The sequence below is a fragment of the Trichosurus vulpecula genome, chromosome 3, assembly GCF_011100635.1.
Source record: "Trichosurus vulpecula isolate mTriVul1 chromosome 3, mTriVul1.pri, whole genome shotgun sequence".
NCBI classification, from domain to species: Eukaryota; Metazoa; Chordata; class Mammalia; order Diprotodontia; family Phalangeridae; genus Trichosurus; species Trichosurus vulpecula.
This window is the reverse complement of record NC_050575.1, coordinates 276,626,969-276,650,637: the sequence shown is the minus strand read 5'-3', so window position 1 is coordinate 276,650,637 and position 23,669 is coordinate 276,626,969. Positions and strand designations below refer to the sequence as shown.

Genomic DNA, 23,669 nt, shown 5'->3' with positions numbered 1-23,669 from the left:
TGTTTTTTGTTGCTGCCTCCTGTACAATATTGCAAACCTCCATCCATAGTTCCTCAGGCACTCTATCTACCAGATCTAATCTCTTAAATCTATTCATCACTGTCACTTCATATTCATAATGTTATTTAGGTTGTACCATGTGGTCTGATGGTTTTCCCTACTTTCTTCAATTTAAGTCTGAATTTTGCAGTAAGTCTCTCATGATCTTGGCCACAGACAACTCCAGGTCTTATTTTAACTGACTGTATAGAGCATCTCCACCTTTGGCTACAAAGTATATGATCAATCTGATTTCTATACTGACCATCTGGTGATGACAACATGTAGAATAGCCTTTTAGGTTGTTAAAAAAAAAAAGAGCATTTGCTATGACCAGCAAGTTATCTTAACAAATCTTCAGTCTCTGCTCTGCTTCATTTTGTACTCCAAGACCAAACCTGCCTGTTATTCCAATTATCTTCTGACTTCCTACTTTAGTATTCAAATCCCCTATGACGAATATGACATCTTTTTTTGATGTTATTTCTGGAAGATGTTTCAGCTCTTCATAGAAGTAAGCAACTTTGGCCTTTTCAGCCATCAGTGGCTGGAGCACAGACTTGTATTACTTTAAAGATGAACAGCTTGCTCTGGATTTGAACAGATAGGATTCTGTCATTTTTGAATTATACTTTTATTGACTACGAGGGCTACTCCATTTCTTCTGCCCACATGCTGCCCAGAGGAGTATATATAATGATTACCTGAATTAAATTTACCCCTTCCCATCCACTTAAGTTTAGTGACACCCAAGATGCTGACCCATCTATTTCCTGTTTGACCACATCAGCTTACCCTGACTCACAGACAGAATATTCCAGGCTCCTTTGCAATATTTATAGCATCAGACTTTCATTTCATCAACAGACATATCTGCAGCTAAGCTTCCTTTCAGCTTTGGCCCAGTTGCTTCATTCTTTCTGGAACTACTTGCAGTTGTCCTCTACTCTTCCCCAGTAATATGTTGGATACCTTCTGACCTGAAAGACTCACCTTCTAGTGTCAAATCTTTCACCATGTTACTAGAATCCATGAGGTTTTCTTGGCAAAGATACTGGAGTGGTTTGCCATTTCGTTCTCCAGCAGATCTCCTTGGCCAGAACTCTCCACTATGACCTATCCATCTTGGGTAGCCCTGAACAGCATCACTCACTGTTTCACTGAGCTATGCAAGTCCCTCCTCTTGACAAGGCAGTGATACAGGAGAGGCATCATCTCTTACCTATAATACTGAAACAGTCTCCCAATTGGGTCTCCCTACTACAAGCTCCTACCCTATCCAATCCATCCTATACATAGCTGTCAAAGTGGTATTTCTAAAGTAGAGGTCTAACCACATCATTTCACTGCTCAAAAAGCTTGAGATTGGAGACCTTATTTTGTTCTAAACAATATTTCAAGGATATAGAAGTCACAGATATAGAGCTAATAAGAACCTTGGAAGCCATCTATCTCATTTTTACACATGGGGAAACTGAGACCCAAAAAAGCTAAATGACTTGCCCAAGGCCACAGAAGGAAACATCAGTTTAGAATATAAATTGATTTGTTAAATCTTAGGGACCTGATGATGAAAGATGAGAAAAGCAGCTAGAATTAAAGAAAGTGGACATAGAGGAGGCCCATGCTTAGAGGTGGCACAATTTTGAGAGTATAGAGGGTATTATCTAGGTTTCTGAAGGAGAAGAAGATATCAAAGGCGTAGACTTTATTACTGTCCAAAAAGGTAATCAAAAAAACACCAATAACTCTGACCTATATGCTAATATCCCTATCTTTATGGAAACCAGCAGGGCATAATGGATAGAGAAATGGCCTCAAAGTCAAGAGGATCTGGATTTAAGGTCTGCCTCTGAGTTATTCTTCCTGTGTGACCCTGGGCAAGTCACTTAACTCCTTAGTTTTCTAGGCAACTCTCTAAGACTATAAATTACTGCAATTTTTCATACCTGTATTGGTAGGAGGAGTTTCCTTCATCTATAACTTCCTTCTCTCAATGAAATCATAGGTCCTATCTATCCTTATCCTATCTATATAAACTTTTATTATAGGAATAATCTACAGAGAGAGAGAAAGAGAGATATCATCACTGATAAAGGAATTACAAGAGAACAGATATGTTTCTGTTATCAATATTGCAGAGTAGACCTCAGCTTCACTACCAAGCAGTCAGGGCAAAGAGCTAAATCTTTGACTGTTAAGGATTTTCCTGAGGGCTATAAAGTGCTGTGTTTATTAACAACTTATAGCTAGGTCCCAACTGTTTCAACAATCCAGCTAGCAGCTGTTGTGGGGGGGGGGGCAGGGAAGACCAACACAAGTCCAACAACAAGCACACTACCAGCACACTGCAAAAGCCCAGGTTCTTTTGATCTGCTTTACTAAGGAAAGCAACATTAAGGGGTTGACAAGTTTGCTTTAATTCAGCATACGAATACCATTCACTTAGTTCAGGGGAAAAAGCCAGCACCCTGAACTTCAGAGCAAACACAAACAAATTACAAACATCGACAGACAGACCTTATCTGATTCAAATCCCTTTAACAAAGTCCCAGCATCCGGGTTTATGAGCTGGAGGGCTCTTGGCTACAGCTGCCCGGAGTCTTCACATCACACATCAGTGTGCCACCAAGACTGAGAGCCCTGCACAAATAGCTCTGTCTTCTCTTCTTATACCGTTTCAGAACGTCATCTGAATGACCAGAACTTAGGCTCCTATGATTAGCTCTTGAGTTAGCACCTCCCGTTGGTACCCTGGGAACTTCACACCCACATAGGCTTAACACCTAATAGGGGTTTGGGCCTGGGGCTTAGCACCTAGTAAGACTCAATGAAATACACTGAATTAATCAAAGGAAACAAAAGCCAAACTCTTCAAGGGCACTTGGTTGAATTGAGTGCTAAGAGCCCATTTTGCTCACCAACACACCAATTAATGTGAATAATTAATTCCACAAACTGGACCCATTATTTGAATATGTACTACATATTCCACTGAGCTGGAACCAATAACCATATTTTACACAATCATGACTTCAAATAGTGCAAATTCAAATACACATAATCATTTGAAAGGATTAATTATTCATCCTAATTGGGACCTAGCTATAAGATTCATTAAAAAAGCAGAGAAAGGGATCATATAGACCTGAAAGTCATTCCACTGCCTCTAGACTAAAAGTGAGATAAATGTTATGTCTAATTTAAATTTTGTCCATTTCCACCTAAACCTTGGCTTTTACATACAAGATAGAGGGAAAATCTTAGGTAAAAGAAGCCAGTGAATAATATCATCGTGCCTGTTACTAGACAGGCACCGAGAAAGGAAATTAGAGAGAAAACGTCTTTTAGAACTTCCTTTAGCCCTTGAAAAGATAAGTATGACCAAAAGCTTCAGTCTGAGGCTTCTGTTCACAGATGCCTACAGACCTGATGACCCATCTCAACAGAGTTGGCCTTTCTAGACAGAACATCTTCTCTGTTCCAGTTCAGCACTCTTTTCAGTGTCTCCTTTCAAATGTTGCCCCTGTACCAAAGGGCACTGAAAGTTCCTAAAGCTAAGTTCCTTAAGTCTTGGTAAAGCCTGGAGACAGGTCAAATAATGTAGTTCCCTCTCCTTCATTTCAGTCTGCCCTCCCACAGATTACCTCCCTTTAAAACAGGTGTTTTCAATCTTTTTTGTCATGGACTCCTTTGGCAGTCTGGTGAAATCTACAGACCACTTCTCAGAATAATGTTTTTAAATGCATAGGACTCCAAAGGAAAACAATTATATTGAAATACAGTTATCAGAATATCTTTTTAAAGACAAACTCCAAACCTCAGGTTAAGAACCCCTGCTTTAAAAGTTCTTGGGCCTCTTTTTCCAGCCAGAATCATGGCGGACGTAGAAGAAAAGAAGAAGCTACCATCTGTTCCAGAATCCCTTCTGAAAAAGCGAAAGGCTTTTGCAATACTGAAGGCCAAACGCTTGAATAAGATGGCTATTAAAAAGCTCCGTAAAATACGGAGAAAAGTTATCTATGAAAAAGCTAAAGCCTACCATAAGGAGTACAGACAGATGTACAGGAGTGAAATCCGGCTGGCTAGAATGGCACGCAAAGCTGGCAACTACTATGTACCTGCTGAACCCAAGTTAGCTTTTGTGATCAGAATCAGAGGTATCAATGGTGTTAGCCCAAAGGTCCGAAAAGTATTGCAACTTCTTCGTCTTCGCCAAATCTTCAATGGCACTTTTGTTAAACTTAACAAGGCTTCTATTAACATGCTGAGGATTGTGGAACCATACATTGCATGGGGTTACCCAAACCTGAAGTCTGTAAATGACTTGATTTACAAACGTGGTTATGGCAGGATCAAGAAACAGAGGATTGCCCTGACGGATAATGCCCTTATTGCAAAATCTCTTGGTAAATATGGAATTATCTGCATGGAGGATTTGATCCATGAGATCTACACTGTTGGCAAGCACTTCAAAGCTGCCAACAACTTCCTGTGGCCCTTCAAATTATCTTCTCCACGAGGCGGAATGAAGAAAAAGACTACACATTTTGTGGAAGGTGGAGAGGCTGGTAACGGAAGACCAGATCAACAGGCTTATTAGAAGAATGAACTAAAGGTCTCTACCATGATTATTTTTCTAATGGTCTGTTAATAAAAATGCCTGTGACAAAATTTAAAAAAAAAAAAGTTCTTGGACATGACTCAAGTCCATCTATTGGCTTAGAAATCACAATGGTCCAAATTCTCTCTGGGCTGAGAAAGAATGCTCTTCCTTCTGAATCATAAATAACAGGTTGCTTGTCTGCGCCAAAACCTGTGATATACATGTAAAATATTTGTAAACCTTGAAGTTAATCAATCAACAAATGTTTATTAAGTGTTCACGATGTGCCAGGCACTGTGCTAAGTGTTAAGGATATAAGAAATAGGCAAAAGACAATCCCTATCCTCAAAGCCCTTACATGTTATATAAATGTAATAAATTAAAATATAATAAAACGTTACGTAAAATGTCAACTATTATCATTATAACCATATTACAGATGAGAAAATTGACGCTCAGAGAAATGAAGTGATTTTGCCCAATGTCATCACATTATTACTAAGTGGCAGAGACAGGACTCAAACTCAGGCCTTCTAACTTGAAATCCATTTTCTTTATACTACACCCTGACAAAAGCAAAGACTATTTGTAATTCTTTCAGATTTATTACTTTAACCTCTGCTGCTTCTTTATCTTTCTCCTCATTATTTTAAGACCTAATAAGAAATAAAAAATAAATGGAGAACCAAAAATAGGAGTCACCTCTAGCTCCAGGTATTTTACTGTCTAGCCAGCTCCTGAGTAGACAATCACCCAGTTTTTTAAATCAGACTGATTTTCCAGCACTCCCTCTTAAGTTGAACATTTTTAAGAGAATTTTAGCTTTTAAAAGAGATTGCAGTATCATTTGATGGACTGATGGGTGAAAATCTAACTTCGGGGAAATATAAGTAGAACTCATTTTAAGAATCTATTGAATGGTATTTTGTATTTATACAAAAAAAAGAACTCTATTGTAGGAGTTGAGTAAAAAATAGAAGGGACAAATAATGAACATAACATTTGTACCCAAGAACATTTATACCTAAATATTAAATAGCAAAATTGCCACGTTTGTAAGCCTAGTTTAAAACAATGCTTATTAGGAGTGTCCATGAACATGGAGACTCATAATGAGAAACCGAGACAGACTTCCTAGTGTAATATAAAGTGGGTAAATGGATAACATTAAACTTCAATAAATTCATGTGGCATAAAAGGCAGATATAATCTTGATTTTAGTGGAAATCATGCATTAATTATCCCTACATGCTGATGGTTTCACAGTGACCACATAATGACCTTGAAAATAAGTAAAAGGATTTTGGTTTTATAATTCTGTTAAACAACACTGCTTCTCTGTGAACACTGGCACATTGCTTTGGGGATTTCACATGGGCAACATGACCCTGAATGGAAAAGAAAAGAGGAAAACTGAAATTATGGGGCAACAAACTTAGAAGATCTTTCTGCTACATAAAAATCAGGCTCCAGGGCTCTACTTTCACGATTATAAATAGTAAAAGAAATTGATGTCACATGGAAAATACTGCAGATATATCTGAATCACTAATATTCTGTATTTAATATTGATGGAAATAAAATAAGATAGGTTAACAAGTCAGGTATTTATTAGGGAAATTAAATGCTTCTGATTTCCTACCAAAAGACGGAGAAGAAAACTGAACAACTAAGTTGAGAACAAAAACAGCAGCTCAGAGAAATTATTACAAGGCCTCTTGGGCACACAGTTTCTCTTCTTATTTACATTCCATAAATTATATAGACACTGAAACTCTAAAAAACATTTTTCCTAAAATATTTTGTCTTTACTTCTCTGGCATGGGTGGCTTCTTGTCCTCGAATTTCAAAAGTCTACAGACAGCAATGGCTATAGTAACATCTACAAAATAAACTCCTTGTCTTTTTTTCTTTTAAAAAGCTCCATGCAAGTTTAGGAAAAGACACAAGATAAGGGACATTAGGATGTATCATTTCATGTACAGCCAACTCCTGGCAGATGTTTCTCTACCCATTCTACCTCCTTCTTTATATAATCTATGTATCTTGATCAAATTTAATTGACTTTCCTGAATCTCTACCTTTCTTGACTGACACAGCTTTTGAAATTTTTGAGCCCCCTCCCTCCTAGAGGTCCTCTCCTCCCTCTGCGTCCATGCCCTATATGTTCCTGCTTCCATGCCTCTATGTTCCCCTCCTCCCCAACACCGTTTTTTTTTTTTTTGGGGGGGGGGTATTTGTGTCACTAGTACTTATCACAGGTACATGGCACTTAGAAAATGCTTAGCTGGGGCAGCTAGGTGGCGCAGTGAGTGGAGCACCAGCCCTGGAGTCAGGAGGATCTGAGTTCAAATTTGGCCTCAGACACTGACACAAGTACTAGCTGTGTTACCTTGGGCAAGTCACTTAACCCCAACTGCCCTGCGGCGCCCCCCCCCTCAAAATTGCTTAGCCAATGCTCATTGACTGACTGATTTGCTTGATCAATATACATGTTCCACCCCCATCTACGCATGTCCCACCAAAGTTGTGTACCGGCCCTCTCCTCTAATACCAAGAGTTTTTTTTAATTTATTTTTAGTTTTCAACATTCATTTCCACGAGATTTTGAGTTACAAATTTTATCCCCATCTCCACCCTACCCCCTACCCCAAGATGGCATGTATTCTGATTGCCCCTTTCCCCAGTCTGCCTTCCCTTCTATCACCCCACTGCCCCTGCCCCATCACTTTTCCCCTTACTTTCTTGTAGGGCAAGATAGATTTCTATACCTCATTGTCTGTATATCTTATTTCCCAGTTGCATATAAAAACAATTTTTTTAACATTTGTTTTTAGAACTTCAAGTTCCAAATTCTCTCCCTTCTTCCTTCCCTACCCACCCTCCTTGAGAAGGCAAGCAATTCAATATAGGTTATACATGTATAGTTATGCAAAACACTTCCATAATAGTCATGTTGTAAAAGACTAACTATATTTGCCTCCATCCTATCCTGTCCCGCCTTTATTCAATTTTCTCCTTTGACCCTGTCCCTTTTCAAAACTGTTTGCTTTTGACTACCCCCTCCCCCAATCTGCCCTCCCTTCTATCATCCCCACCCCCATTCCTTTCCCCCCTACTTTCCTGTAGGGTAAAATACCCAATTGAGTGTGCATGTTATTCCCTCCTTAAGTCAAATCCAATAAGAGCAAGATTCACTCATTCCCTTTCACCTACCCCCTCTTCCCTTCCATTATAACAGCTTTTTCTTGCCACTTTTACATGAGATAATTTATACATTTAAAGTCCTTCAAACCATACCCTGGCCCCCTTCATGACCCCTAATTTTTCCAGTGTTCTTACACTTTACTCTTTGCTCAACTCAGGGACTTTGCATAGACTATCCCCAACTAACCTCTGCCCCCTAGTTTCTCTGGCTTCCTTCAAAACTCAATTCAAAAAATGCCTTCTGCAGGAAGCCTTTCTCAGTCCTCCTAGCTGCTAATTAATGCTTTCCCCTTTTGCCACCTACCTTCTCAACATCTAGTTCTTCAAATATTGTCTCCCCATTAGACTATAAGCAGGGATATAGCTAACCTTTCTTTTTATCTCTAGCACCTAGCACAGTGCCTGGCACATAGAGACAGGTAGGTAACACAATGGATAGAGTGCTGGGCCTGAAGTCAGAAAGGCCCAAGTTCAAATCCTGTCTCTTACTAGCTCTGTGACTTTGGCTTGGTAGTTATGTTAACCTCTGCCTGCCTCAGCTTCTTCAACTATAAAATAAGGATAATAGTAGTACCTGTTAGGGGCGCTCTGGGCCTGGGCCCCCCGAGAGGGTAGTGAGACGCCAGGGAGTCTGGACCTGCTGACGCGGCGGTGCCTGTGTGGCTTCCACCACGTCAGTACCGGGGCGGCTCTTACTGGAGGAGCTCCACCCTCGGGGAGGAAGTGGGGAGGAGCCAACCCGAAACACCCAATATAAGGCGCTCCCCAGAGAGGGTCAGTGGGATTTGTGTGAGATTTCTGGTATGCCATGCAATAAAGCTGCTTGTTGACTCCGGCGTTCTGCCTGGTGATTCTCCTCTCGCATCCCCCGAGAGGAGCCGGAGACGTCCGAAGACCCGAGGGCAGGGTGAGTGATAGGCGGTAGTCGGGGAGTACGGGGTGCCAAAGTGGGGCACATCCCGTCCGGCCGCCGACAAGTACCTACTTCACTGAGTTGCTATGAGGATCAAGTGAGATAATATTTACAAAGCACTTAGCACAGTGCCTAGCACATAGCAGGCACTTAATAAATGCTTACTGATAAGTGACTTACCATTGCCTCCTAAGATCCTCAAAGCTGTGCCTGTCCTCTGTGCCCTCCAAACCCTCAAGCACTGTCGTGTAACCTACTGGTACAACCTAAAGGTCTCTTGGCCCTACCACGCACCTTGCCACTAACTCTGTAGAAGCTCTGGGCTTTTTAAATTTTTAAGATTGTCTCCTCCAATTAAAGTGTAGGCTAATGAAAAGTAAGGTCGGTTTTACTTTTTCCATTTGTATCCCCAGCACTTAGAAAAGTGTTTGGCACACAATAAACACTTAATAAAACCTTTTTCATTCATTTTAATTTATTCAAAGTTGCAAAGAGGGGAATTTAAGGTTTGATGTCAAGAAAAACTGCAACACCTAGGAGCATGGTGGTAGAATGGAAACTGCATCAACTCTGGAGTCAAAGGACCTGGGTTCAGATCCTAGTTCTAACAGTACCTGTGTAATCCTAGGTCATTCACTTAACACTCCTGGGCTTCAGTTTCCTCAACTGTACAATGAAGGATTGAGACAGATGGCCTATGAGGTCCCTTCCTCTCAGCCTATGATTCTGTGACCATAATTACATATACCCAACAGTGCAACGGCCTACCTTGGGAAGTGAAGGACTCCTTCTCAAGGAACTTCAAGTTGAGACCCGATGATAATATGTTGGAGAGGGGATTGTTATGCAGGCATTGCTGGAAATAAATTTCCTCTGTCAATCTATGATTCTTATTTGTTATTAGCCAGTGCTGCATGCAATCAGGCCACTCTTCCTTATATGTGCATTGGTAGTGTATACTGTACTTAAGAATCAGATAGACAGATAATAAATACACAATTCTGTCTGAAATTTTTATGAGTCTGCTGAAAATATGATGGTCCTGAGGAACAAGCCAAGGAATCCCAATTCAAAACATCTACATAACCCTTGAATCAATAAAACTAAACAATTGGCTACACCAAGTACTAAAATCATATTAGGAAAAAAAACTTTACCAAGCTTCCCATAAAATAAAAATGCTACAACTAGCCTTTTTCTGGTCAAGGATATAATGTCAAGAACTTAAAACAAACCCCAACCCCCACACTTCACCTCCCCCTGCCCTCCAAGAAAAATCTCACCTCACCTTAGAAGCTAAATGAACACTATTGCTTTGAAGTGAAGGAAAGTTTAAAATGTGATAGGCATTTTATTTTATTCAACAATTTAGGCTGGAGACTAAAAATGTTCCCTGGGCAAGAATCTCAAATTATATCTAAAACAGATTTTTATATAAGCAAATATCTTACAATTAAAGGGCAAAGGAGAAGCAGCAACATAGTATTAATTTATTAATAGTAATTCCTAAAGTAGGGATTAAATTCTTTTGAGTTTTTTGCAGTTTCAATAATATAGGCTATTGAATTAGTAAAGTGAAAAACAATAAATAGATAGCATAGGAACCTAGCAATATTTCTCATTAGAGAAACAGTGTACTAACTTTAGACAACCACATAAATAGAAACAAATTAAAATTCTTACATATAAATTGGTTCCTTTTTAGTCACCTCCTCATCAACTTTGAAAAACCCTGCTAGTCTTTCAGAATATTTAAATTTAAATGTAAAGGATATTCACTGGCTAAAACCACTGTATGTCTAGCAATCATCTCTCTCTAAAATGTGTCACAGTTCAAAAGACCAAGAAGAAATTATTAATTCTTCATTCCATTTTAGGACCAGTAGTCAGAGGACCTACTTATGCCATCTGCCAGGCAGGACACAGTATTTAAACAAGTGGTAGCCCATTTAAATAGGAACGCTTATAGCTGAGGAACGAAAAAAAACAAAAAAGCTCACTATCTACTCCTGGTCCATTTGATAAATCAGAAAAAGGTCTGAAGAGGTCTGTCCTGGTCTAAGAATGCTATATATGCAACTGATTTAGATTTCAACAGAGCATTTGATAAAAGTATCTCATCCAATTCTTGGAGGAAAGATGAGCAACTAGGTGGCACAGTAGACAGAGTACCAGGCCTAGAGTCAGGAAGACCTGAGTTCAAATCTGGCCTCAGATACGTATTGGCTGAACAACCCTGGACAAGTCACTTAATCTTTTTTTGCTTCAGTTTCTCCATCTGTACAATGGGGATAACAATAGCATTTTCCTCCCAGAGTTGTCGTGAGGATAAAATGAGATAATATAGAAACTAGTACATAGTAAGCACTAAATAAATGTTAGCTATCATCATTATCACGATAATCATCATTAGACAGAGCAAGAGGAATAAATGGTAGACTGTGGCTCAACGAATCAATTTCATAAGAAGATGAGAGTGACACAGCAGATAACCTAAAAAAGATGTGGGAGCAATAGTGAACTTGAAGCTTAATATAATAAACAGTCAAGAAAAGCTAATATAATATTCTGCATTTAAAAAGGCATAGCCTCTTTTTGTAGTGGCCAAGAACCAGAAATTGAGAGGATGCCCATCAAATGGGGAATGGCCGAACAAGTTGTGGTATGTGAATGCAATGGAATACTATTGTTCCATAAGAAATGGTGAGCAGAACTTCAGACAAAACCTGGACAGACTTGTATAAACTGATGCTGAGTGAAATGAGCAGAACCAGGAGAACACTGTACATAGTAACAGCAACATTGTGTGATGACCTACTTTGTTAGACTGAGCTCTTCTCAGCAATACAACGATAGAAGACAACTCCAGAAGACTCATGATGGAAAATGCTATCCACGTCCAGAGAAAGAACTATGGAGTCTGACTGCAGGTCGAAGCATACTATTTTCTCTTTTTTTCATTGTTTTTTGTTTTTTCTTTCTCATGGTTTTTCCCTTTAGTTCTGATTCTTCTTTCACAACATGACTAGTGTAGAAATATGTTTAATATGATCACACATGTATAGCCTACATAAGATTCCATGCTGTCCTGGGGAAGGGGAGTACAGAGTGGGGGAAAAAATTCAGAACTAAAAATCTTATAAAAGCAAATATTGGAAGTAATATATAAATAAAATTTTAAAAAGATAAAGGAAAAAAATTAAAATAAAAGAGGCATAGCCTCCAGGAACAAGAAATGATAATCCCTCTATACAATGCCCAGTCACATCACATAAGAAATATTGTATTCAGTCTTGAGCACCATATACTAGGAACAAACACAGACAGCTTACAGTGCCTCCTGAAGAGAATAATAAGGATGGTGAGAAGAATGCAGAACATGAACCACACATATAATATGAAAGAACAGGGGATGTTTTACCTGGAAAGGAGAAAACATGAGGGGAATGGGAGAAAGTAGATATGAAAACAGTACTGAAGGAGTTAGAGGACCATCACATGGAAGAAAGATTAGACTTATTCTGCTTGGTCCCAGTGAAGAGAAATAAGACCAATCTGTGGAAATTGCAGAGGTCAATGTCCCCCAATGGAAAAAAAAACCCTAAAAATTAAAGCTGTCCAAAAATGGAACAGTCTGAATAAAGAGGTAGCAGGCTGCTCTGAACTGGTGTCTTTTAGTCCTTGTTAGGGATTTTATAAGATCAAACGTTGGTCAAGGATAGGTCGATGTGGTGTTCTCTGAGGTGCTTTCTAACTCTTGGATTGTATGATTCATCATCCACAGGAAATCTTCCCTTTGGACTCTTCTAAATTGTCATCTCCATGTCAGTGGCAAAAATCTTTAGTAAGCAAACAGTTTCCTCTTTTATGCCTCACTTTGACATTGATAATCAAAGAAGACTTGAAAAAAATTATCTCTGTGGTTACAACAAGAAATGTTGTAATAATCTTAACATCTGCACAAAAAACATCTTGTTGAAAGACTGTACTGTTCTCTAGAGTCAAATACTTTTAAGTAATAAATTAAACACAATGGAATATCTTATGCTCTATAGTCTGTAATTGTAAAGATGTGATCTGAATTAGAAAAATCACTGAAAACCTTGCCAGTCCCCTTATCACATCTTTATCAATCAATCAACAAGTATCTATGACATGTTTAGAAAGGATGTGGCAGGTGCTAAGCTGAGTCATAAGTTTATCAACATATAAACTGCACTAAGTCCAATGCCTTGCATGGAGGCACTTCTTGTTGACTGAAATGCAATAGTGTAGATCATTCTCATAATGATTTTATAGAAATCATAACAGCCAATATAGACACACATATAATGCTTTAGGGCTTGGTGGTATTATTATCCCCTTTTAAAAGATGAGAAAATTGAAAAAGAGATTAAGTGATTTAGCAAGGGTTGGGGGGTTGTTAAGTGTTGAAATCCGGTCTTCCTAACTCCAAGTCCAGCAGTTTATCCACTATATAGTAAGTATATGCATCATTGGTTACTGATGACCTCTCCATCATTTTATGTGGTAATAATGTCATCTGTAATTTTTCCCAATAATTCAATACATTCCATTCCTTCAGAAATCCTGAAAATCAATCTCTCAATGCTTTCAAAACTGTGTCACCTCCAGTACTGATGTGTAAACATACAACTACAAGAAGAAAAACCTATGTAATTCAATAATAAATTTATTTAAAATAATGTGAAGCTACCATGTCACTCATTACTTTTCAGCTAATTAAATTCCCTGTTATTCTTTAATAAAAATAGTAGATAATATAAATCCAAAAACGGAAGTTTATATTTAATCCTGGAGTTAACAGAGAGCTACTAGAGTTTTGTTGAGTGTGCAAATTATTGGGGGGGAGCAGGGAGGAGCTGCACACAGTTTGACATGCTCAGATTGGTCCTAAAAATCAAAAGAACTGACAAAACTGAAAGGAAAAAAATTCCACTGAATTCATAAATAAGAGTTAGCCTTTTGAAAAAGTAAAGAAATAAAACAGATAACTATTAACTTGCCTAAAAGAGAGAAATCAAATTGCCAAAACCAACAATGAAAAAGAACTCACAACAAATAGAGAATGAAGGAAATTATTAGAAACTTATTTTGACCAATTACAAGCCAACAAAACTGACAATGTATATAATATGGGTGAATATTAATAAAAATATAAAATATCCTGATCCACAGAAAAGAGAACTTAAATAATTGAACAAACATTAACAAGCGACAAATGAACACAGATTAAAAAAAAAAAAACCTGGGCAGTCCCATCTAGTGACGGACTTACAACTGGAGGCATTAAACATGCAAAGAACAATTAAATCCAAAATTTCATATACTATTTGTAAATACAGGAATATAGAAAAGTCTACAAAATTCCTTCTATAATACCAATATAGTACTAATACCTAAAACCTAAAAGTAGAAACAAAACTACAGACCACTCTCCTTATCAACAATAACGTCTAAGAAAACTGGAAAACAGTTTGACAGGAATTAGGTTTAAGCCAACATCTTATACCATATACCACAATAAGCTCAAAATTAACAGCAACTCAGAAATTAATAAAAGAATTAGGAAAAAATAAGATCAAGCACCCTTCACAATGATGGCTATGGGGACAGCTCTTACCCAAACAAGGATAGAGGCAATCACAAAAGATAACATATATTTTGTCACACAGAAATTTATTGAAAGTTGTGTTATACGTATTTTATGTCAAAAATTAAAAAGAAAAATGGAATTCCTCTATCACTCACCATTACTGAGCAACGTATTAGATGAAAATTTTTTGAATAAGTAAAACCAATCTAGCTAGATAATAGAAAGGGTAACTATCATGGGTGGAGGAGGAAATCTTTGTATAGAGAATGGTCTATTATTATCCAAGATATACAGGAAATTAACACAAATATATAAGGCCAAGAGTCATTCCTCAACGGGTAAGTGGTTAAAGGATACGAACAATTCTCAAAAAAGGAATCACAAACAATTAATAACCTTATCAAAGAATGCTCCAAATCACTAATGATAAGAGAAAATGAGAATTCTGAGTTTGAAAAAAAATTACAAAATAATGTAATTACCAATATTCAAGGGGCTGCAAGAAGACAGCCTCGGTGTTCCAAATAAGAAATAGTAAGAGAAATGCAAATCAAAACAACCCTGAAGTTTCACTTCAAACTGAGTAAATTAGAAAAGATGACAAAAGATGGGAATATTCAAATTTAGAAGCATGTGGTAAAATAGGTACACTGGTGTATTATTGGTGATCTATAAATCAGTACAATCATATTTGATAGAAATCTGAAACTGTGCAAATAAAGTAACCAAAAAGTCGATACTCCTTGACCTAGAGATTCCGTTACTGGGCTTATAATCTGTCAAAATACTTTGGAGGCATCATGCTTCCCAGAGTGAAGGCCCAGCAAGCAGGTGTGCCCTGAGCTTGGCATAACAATCCTTTGTGCTCTGGATGACCTTACCCTCTGGCAAAGTGTATTGCTTTGACCAAGCACCAGGCCCTCTATTTCCCAGGGGCCTAAGAGCCATCCATCACCTTGTTTAACTTGCTCACCATCCCTGTTTCTTGTAACAGATAAGTGAACCAAACCAGGTACTGTACCCTACTGTGAGACGATCAACTTGGAAACTGTTCCCACAGGACCCAGAAACACCTGCATTATCTACGCATGAGCCTGCCATGATTAGGTGCTACTCAAGGTCTAAGAATGATTATGTCATAGTCCAGCCCACTTATGCATATAAGCATTGCCTGTACCCCAACATGTTAAGCCCTCTTCAAGTCATTTTCCTCACTCTGAAATAAATTATACCACTATTTTGTGTTCTGATACACTTGTTTCTAGCCTGCTTTGTTCAGCTCCAGCCATTCCCAGATTAGAGACTGGTCCAGTCTGGACTGTATTCAAAATTCTGTTGACAATTCCAAGGAGGCCACTGATAATAAAAATTTCCCCCATATACCAAAATATTTTTCATGATAGCAAAGAAATGAAAAGAAAGTAGATGCCCATCACTTGGGGACTAGTTAAACATATTACATGAATGAAATGGAGTATTACATTTCTGTAAGAAATGATAAATATGGAAATGTATGGAATAATTCACATCAACTGATGCAAAGTGAAGTAAGCAGAACCAATAAAACAATATATACAATAACTACAACATAAACAAAAAAGAACCACATACATACTCCAAAAAAAATTAAATGTTGCAAAATCATAAAACACAAGACCCCAGGGAATCTTCTCCTTACTTTTAGCTCTCTTTTTTAAAATTTGTTTTTATCTCCCTGAACCACCTTTAATTTTAACCTTGGAAACTACTTTTACAGGGGGATATATGAAAAAACTTTAGTTAAATAGATTATCCATGTGAACTCTTGGACTCTGAGTGATCTATTGTAGGGCTTCTTAAACCCACAGAATCACAGGATAAAGTTAGAAAGGATCTCAGTGGCCAGCTAGTCCAAAACATAAGCAAAAGGAATCTTTACCATAACATAATCATAAGCCAACAAATAGTTGTCTAACTTTGTGCCTAAAGAACTCCAGGGAGGGGAAACCCACCACTTCTCTAGGAAGGCACTTTGGGACAATTCTAATTAGGATGTTCTTTTTTTTCCTAACATTGTCCTTTGTGGAAAAAATGGAATTCCAGAGATTAACCTCAGCATTGCATGGCTTCACAAGCCAATCTTAGCATTACCACATAGGAATAAAAAAGGAATGTTTTCACACTAGTTATAAGTTATAAAACCATTATAAGTTATAAAACTAAACAAAACAGATTCATACAAGTTTCAAGTTTCAGGATAGTTCATTAATTTAGTTTTCACTGGTAATACTCCAAAATAATAGGATAATCATAAATTTGACTGGTAGGAGACTTCAGCAGAAACTTCTAAAATATTTTTTTAAATGTTAATCGAGAGACATGACTCCACAAGACATGAGTAGTGCCTTGATTTATTACAATTAAAGCAGGTTCCTGCTTTGCCCCAAGGAGTTAACAGAGCTCCTCAGAATCAAGAAAAGATCCCTTTCATTTTTTGACTCTGGTGGAAATCTGAATATGCAAAAGAAATACTGTCCTCTTTTCATCATTTCAGGAAAAACTGTTCGAAAGAAATACATTCACTTGCTCAGCAAATGTTGTTTTGCATTCTTTTTTTAATATACAGAAAACAGAATAATAACTCAAGTTAAAAAGTAAGAAATCAAATTAGGCCCAGCCAAGAAGCAAGAAGAAAGGAAAGTTAAAGGATTACAAGTGAATTCAGAATTAAACTCTCCAATTCTGTAAGTAACTAAATATATTACTCCCTTTCCTATGATTTCATCACTATAATTTGCAGTCTTAGAGATCTGCCAAAGGCTCATAAAAGATGTGTCTTTCTCATGGTCACATAGCAAGGAAGCATTAGAGGTGGGAACCCTAGGTCTTTTCTGGATTCCAAGACCAGCACTGCATCCACTACACCACACTGTCTCTCATTTAATCCAATTTTTTTTTAACAGGCACCTAGATGTACTGGTGGTGGGATTGGGACAGGAATAATAATGACATATCCTTATATTTGTTTAGTATAAGTACTTTCACATATAGCATATTAGTTTCTAAAAGCTGAGAAAAATAAAAAAGAGAAAATGCACATATTATTGTCTTTGAAATAAGTATCCTTTAATAATGATTACTAAAGACATTTCACAGGATCGAGGGCACTTCTACTGGCAAAAAACACTGCTCCTTATTGCCTGTCTTTGAATTAAAGGCTTTGATAACCAAATGTTTACTACAGAAAAAAAAGAAAGAATGTGTGAATGAATCTTACAGTTAGAAATTACCACAGACATAAAAATGGAAATATTAATTCAGCAAACATTTTTCAAGCACCTACTCCACCCAGCACAGACATTCACCAATAGATGTTTCTTGAGCAGAGGGGAGAGAACACTTGAAATGGCAGCTCTAATTCGAACTCTTTCACCAATTCTGCCTGACCAGTAGTCGTTTCTCTGTGGCCTTCTGTTTTTACAAAAAGAATTCCCCAAAAGAATTCAGGTCCCTCAGCACACATTGAGCTTAAACAATACTTTCCTCCCAAGATCATGAAGAATTTTAAGGAAATTAAGTCTATTCTACTCAAAAAAAAAAAAAAAAAGGAAAAGGGAAGAAAAGGAACTTCTCTTTGTCTTCTCTACCTCCTTATCTACCTCAAAAGCTATCAAAATAATTTATTAATGTCTTTTGAAAAAGGGCTTTCAGTTTCTAAGAGAAAAGTAAAGATTGTCTTTGGTTTCTCTTCCCCTCTTTCATGAAAGGCATAGTTGTCAGCAAATCCAGTGCAGATATTTCTTGTGAAATCATGAATTAGAAAGACCTTCAAAAGCCACATTCCCACTGTCCCTGGGACACAATCTCTCCAAGGATAACGGATTCAGACTCTCTAAACTGTAAACGCAAGAAGAGTAGGGGATGAGGTGTTACTCGACTGCCCCCCAGTGTCCCAGGAGCTCCACAGCACTCTACTGGGGAACAAAAATTCACACTAAAAAGGTTGGAACTACACCATCTTCCAGGAGCATTCCCTGATTCAGCTGCAAGGAACACAATCGAAAAGGGGGAAACAGAGGAGAAAAATGCCTTACTTACAGAGAAAGCATGTAAGAAAGTGATTAAGAAAGTGATTAAGATTCTTAGTAAAAAAGATATCATATAAAATAAAGAACCGTCACACATAATGATTTGAAGAGACCTACATGAGTAAAGGCAGTAATGGATAGTTAAGAACTAAATAAGCATTCTTCTTTTTCCAGACTTTAAGCCTGCAGAAGGTTTACCTGCTTGGGATCTGCAGCAGCAGCCACTGGCGACTCCAGTTCTATAGTCACAGGCCCATCATTCTGGATATGTACTTGCATGTAGGCTCCAAACTTGCCATCTGAAATACCAATTAGGCACATTAGAAGAAAAGAAAATACCAAAACCATTACCAAAAAACTTATTTTAAGAAGCATAAAAACAGCTGTTCAGTTCTGTTCATTAAGCTAAAGAAGAATATCAGTAAGCTACAAAGTATGGTGAAAGTCTATGTCATATGAGGCTCTGCTGAAGAATCTGGGTATGTTGAGGCTGGAAAAGAAAAGACTCAAAGAAGACATGAGAGCTGCGTTCAAGTATCTCAAGGGCTGTTAAGTGGAGGAAGGATACAACTTGTTCTCTTTAGCCACAGAGGGCAGAACTAGGAATTACGGATAAAAGTTGCCAAGAGGCCAATTTAAGCATGGTATCAGGTAAAATTTCGTAAAAATAAGCACCTTCCAAAAGTGGAATAAGATACTTCAAGAAGCAGTGGGTTTCCCCTCCTTAGAAGTCTTCAAGCAGAAACTGTCTAACCACCTGTCAGGTATGCTGTAGAGAAGATTCCCTTCATGAATGAATTAGACTAATTAGGTTGATGAGGACCATTGTAACTCTCAAATTCTCTGATTCTGTGACAAGGTAACTAACCCTGGCTGGGAAGGTACCAGCATCTCAAGTGACCAGAAACAGCTTCAAACAGAAGATGGCACTTACGAAGATTTCTGAAGTTAACAAAGGATTCTAAGAGGAGAAAGGGAGGGCAGAAAGAAATGCTTCCAGATTGGGGGATAGCCAGGATAAAAGTACCAAGATAGGAGATGGAATGTCATAGGTGAGGAATGGCAAGATGGCAAATTTGCCTGGCCCTCAGTTTCCTGCATGTCCTTATCAGTACAAGACTGTAATCTAGGGAATGGTGAAAAAAGGGGACAACCATCAGATAAATGCTGATATCTCGATGCCAGAGACAACAATGCCTCTCTCCACCTGGGCAACAGGTAACCTATCTCATGGACCAGTTTTATGATCATAAATTCTTAAAACATCTACACCTCTGGCATCTCTTAGCAAAAATTAAGTTTCAGCTATTGGTATACAGAATAACCTCTGTTCACACTTGGATAGGCTTACACTAGGATTTCTTTTTAATAATGGTGACTTTATGACTTTTTAGTTTTAAATAGTCATTCAAATAAATACAACAGCTTCATTTTCATTTGTGTCAGACTGACTGGGAAGGCGTTAACTCAAAAGAAAATCATATATTTAACTGCCAGCTAAGATTAGGACTATAATTAGTAACAAATTTCAAACACTGTTCTTTTCTGGGGAACAAAATACAAGCTCAAAGGTAAAGGTGTTATTTCCAACCTTGCCTATTTCTAGTATTCAAAATCACATGGCATTTGTTTTCTTCTCCTGCTTTTTTCCAGCTGAGAATAGAAATAGTAAGAATTTACACCTTATGTTTTAAAATGCCTCAGAAGGTCCTGAAGTGCTACTTCCAAAATAATCAAAGCATAGAACACATTATAAAAATGTTATGTGTGAAAGAGTGCCATACTTAGATCCTGGAGAGCAGTGTTTTAGAAAAGTAATGACCATCCACCCGATCAGTTAAAAAAAAAAAAGTTTGATTATGCACATAAGCATATTTGCTTGTTTATAAATTATACAATATGTTATGGAACTTATACACATTACAAAACTTATACAGAAAAAGAAGTTAGGAAAGGATATCATAAATATGAAATAAAACTTGATCCTAAAGTCAACAAGGAGCTACTAGAATTTGAGTGGAAGACTGACATGGTCAGACCTGAGTTTCAGGAAAATCATTTTGGCAGCTATATAGGGATAAGATTGGAAAAAAGGAAAGATGTGACAAGGAGAATAATTATTAATTTTTTAATTCTTGTTATACTGGATTTGATAAATACAAACAAATATGAATCTTTCCAATTACAAAGGGAAAAAGCCATATAAAGCCACAAAATCCCTTTTAGATAGAGGTTTGTTTGGTTTTTTATTTTTTAAGTATATAACAACACAAAATCACAGAATTTGAAATTAAAAGGTACCTAAGTGACCATCTCAGCTCATCACATTCCTAAAAGAAATCCCCACTATAACATATCTGAAAACTCAATTCAATAATTCAATAAATATTTATTAAGCACCTATTATGGGCCAGGGCCTGTACTAAACACTGGGGATACAAATAAGAAAGACAATCTCTGCCTTCAAGGAGCTTACAATCTAATGAGGAAAGACAGTAAACAAATGGAAGCTATAAGGGGTGAGGGGACCAGAGGGGACCCATTTTGTTCTGTGGAGTTGAAACCAGCAGAGCTGCAGAGGGAAAGTGGTGTGAGATGAAAGTGGTCATCCCACCTCTACTTGAAAGACCACCAAGGAGGGGGAATTCACAACTTCGTTAAAAAAAAAATTTTTAACCTTATTTCAGTGTGACTCAGGACATAAAACAACTACTCTGCCAATCATCTTGACTTTTGTCTTGCCACTGGACTTTGATGACTCTGGAACAGAATGAGGCTGACATCTTTGTGTAATTCTGACTCGCTTAAATTCAGTTCACCCACGAGTCAAGACAACTACTCTATACTCTGAACCTGCACGAAGTATAAACATGGCAAGAGCTTGAGAAAAGAAAGATCCTTGGTCTCCTGGCTTCCAGCTTCAAAAGAAGACACACTCAATTCTAGGTTCTCTTCAGAAAGAAGTTCCTTAGAGGGAGAGGAAAAACTCTGGGAAAAAGACAGAACATAAAAAAGCCAGCACTTCAGTCATGTCCCTATTTCCAGCTTACCACACAAGAAACTTTGGGTAGTCTCCCCTTATATAAGATTGGTGATTCTCCCTCTAGGTTAAGCTGGGATATCTTGCTCCTAAAGGTAGGGCTAATTCACTCTGTATATTTTCTGGTATATTCTAATCTGTATAATGTCTCTAATTTATGTTTGCCATTGGCTTTGATTTTTTTTTAAGGCATTAATTCACTAGTCACTATGTGTAATGAATGATCTTTCTGTAAACGGCATTTGATGGGAAGAATCAAGCCTTGGGACATAGCTTCTGGCACTCCTTCCCCATTAAAAGACAGTGATCATGAGAGTGAATTACACCTAAAAATTATTTACCCCAGGCTGTTTAGACGGTCAGAGATAATTCTGGTCTGGTATTCCCTCTCTGAAGAGAGCATAGTGGCCAGTCTTGTGGCCCCAAACTCCTGCTCCCCACCTAGCAGGAATCAAAGTCTCCCTCAGAGAAGGGTAGATGAAAAAGTCTCTAAAGACTATATTCATACCTCCCTACAAGACACAACTAGAAAAACCCATGTGGATACCCACAACCTGCATGAGCAACATACATATCCTTGATATCAATTAATAAACATTCACTTTCTCTCCCACCCATCTTCCCTCCAGTTGAAAAAAAAAAAAAGAAAATCCTTGTAACAAATATGCATAGTCAAGCAAAACAAATTCCCACATTGGCCATGTCCAAAAATGTATATCTTATTCTGCACCTTGATGCCACCACTTCTGTGTCAAGAATGGGTTAGCATGCTTCATCTTTGGTCCTCTGGAATTGTCACTGGACACTACATTTATCAGAGTTATTAAGTCTTTCAAAGTCGTTTGTATGTACAACATTGTTGTTAATACATAAGCTGTTCTGCCGGGTACTCACCACCTCTCGAGACTGCCCATTACACTTCTGGCCAGCTCTAATTGTTAGGAAGTTTCTTTCTTGATATCAAGCCTAAATTAGCCTCTTTACAACTTCCACTCACTGCTTCCAGTTCTGCCTTCTGGAGACAAAGCAAAATGAGTCTAATTTCTTCCTTCATATAACAGCCCTTCAAATACTTGAAGACAGCTATCAGTCTCCCAAGTCTTTACTTCTTCAGACTAAACACACACAGTTCAATCAACCTAATATGGCATGGAATCAAGCTCCTTCATCCTTCTGGTTGTCCTCTGGACACCTGCCAGTGTATCAATGTCTTTCTTAAGCCATGGTGCCCAGTGTCATGAACACAGATGAAGTCTGACAGAGCAGACAAGAGCATGGGGAGGTTACTCCTCCCAATCCCTGGAAAGAAGTTCCTTTTAAATGCAGCCCAAGATCACACTGCTGACTCATACTGAGCTTGCAGCACACTCAAACACCCAGATCTTTCTCAAACTACTATCTAAGAATGCCTCATTCATTTTATAGCTGTTAAGTTGATATTTTTACCCAAGTGCAAGATTTTAGATTTATATTGTTGAATTCACTTTATTAGGCTAAGCCCAATGCTCCATCTTATCAAGATCCTTTTAGATCCTGACTTTGTCATCTAGTGTACTAATTGTCTCTCCCAGCTTTGTGTCATTTGCAAATTTGATAAGCATGCCATCCATGCCTTTATCAAAGTCACTGATGAAAATGTAAAACAGCACAAGACCAGGCACAGATTCCAGAAATTCTCCACTGGAGACCTGCCCTACAGATAGCAAACCATGGGTTCAGCTATCCCACCAATCCTGAATCCATCTGATAATATTTGAGATACTTTATCAAATCTTTTGCTAAAATCTAGGTAAACTATATAAACAGCATTTCCCCTCAACTAATAATAAGAACTAACATTTATACAGTGCTTACTATGAGTCAGACACTATAGTAAATTCTTTAAAAATATTATCTTATTTGATCCTCACAATAGTGCTGGAGGAAGGTATTATTATTATACCCATTTTACAGATGAGAAAACCGAGGCAAAAAGAGTTAAGTGACTTACTGCAGGTCAAACAGCTAGTAAGCATCTAAGGATGGATTTGAACTTAGATCTTCCTGACTCCAGGCCTTATCCTCTCTACCCACTATACCACCTAGCTGACCTTTCTCTAATTTTATAATGCATGGGGGAAGAGGTGGGGAGGGAAGAAGGTTAGTCTGGCAAGATCTGTTCTCATGAAGCCATGCTGGCC

At 37.9% G+C, this 23,669-nt stretch overlaps 2 protein-coding genes across 2 annotated transcripts in view; one reads left to right on the top strand and one right to left on the bottom strand.

Moving 5' to 3' along the window:
• Window positions 1–23,669, bottom strand: part of DTD1 (D-aminoacyl-tRNA deacylase 1) — a 202,705-nt gene that overhangs the window by 129,920 nt on the left and 49,116 nt on the right. The window contains exon 4 of the mRNA XM_036751043.1: window positions 18,648–18,748. Within this exon, the coding sequence (XP_036606938.1) occupies window positions 18,648–18,748 (101 nt within the window). The remainder of the gene's footprint in view (window positions 1–18,647; window positions 18,749–23,669) is intronic.
• On the top strand, window positions 3,917–4,672 carry LOC118843411 (60S ribosomal protein L7-like). Its single transcript, XM_036751042.1, has one exon. The coding sequence runs from the start codon at window positions 3,917–3,919 to the stop codon at window positions 4,640–4,642; it is 726 nt and encodes a 241-aa protein (XP_036606937.1). The 3' UTR covers window positions 4,643–4,672.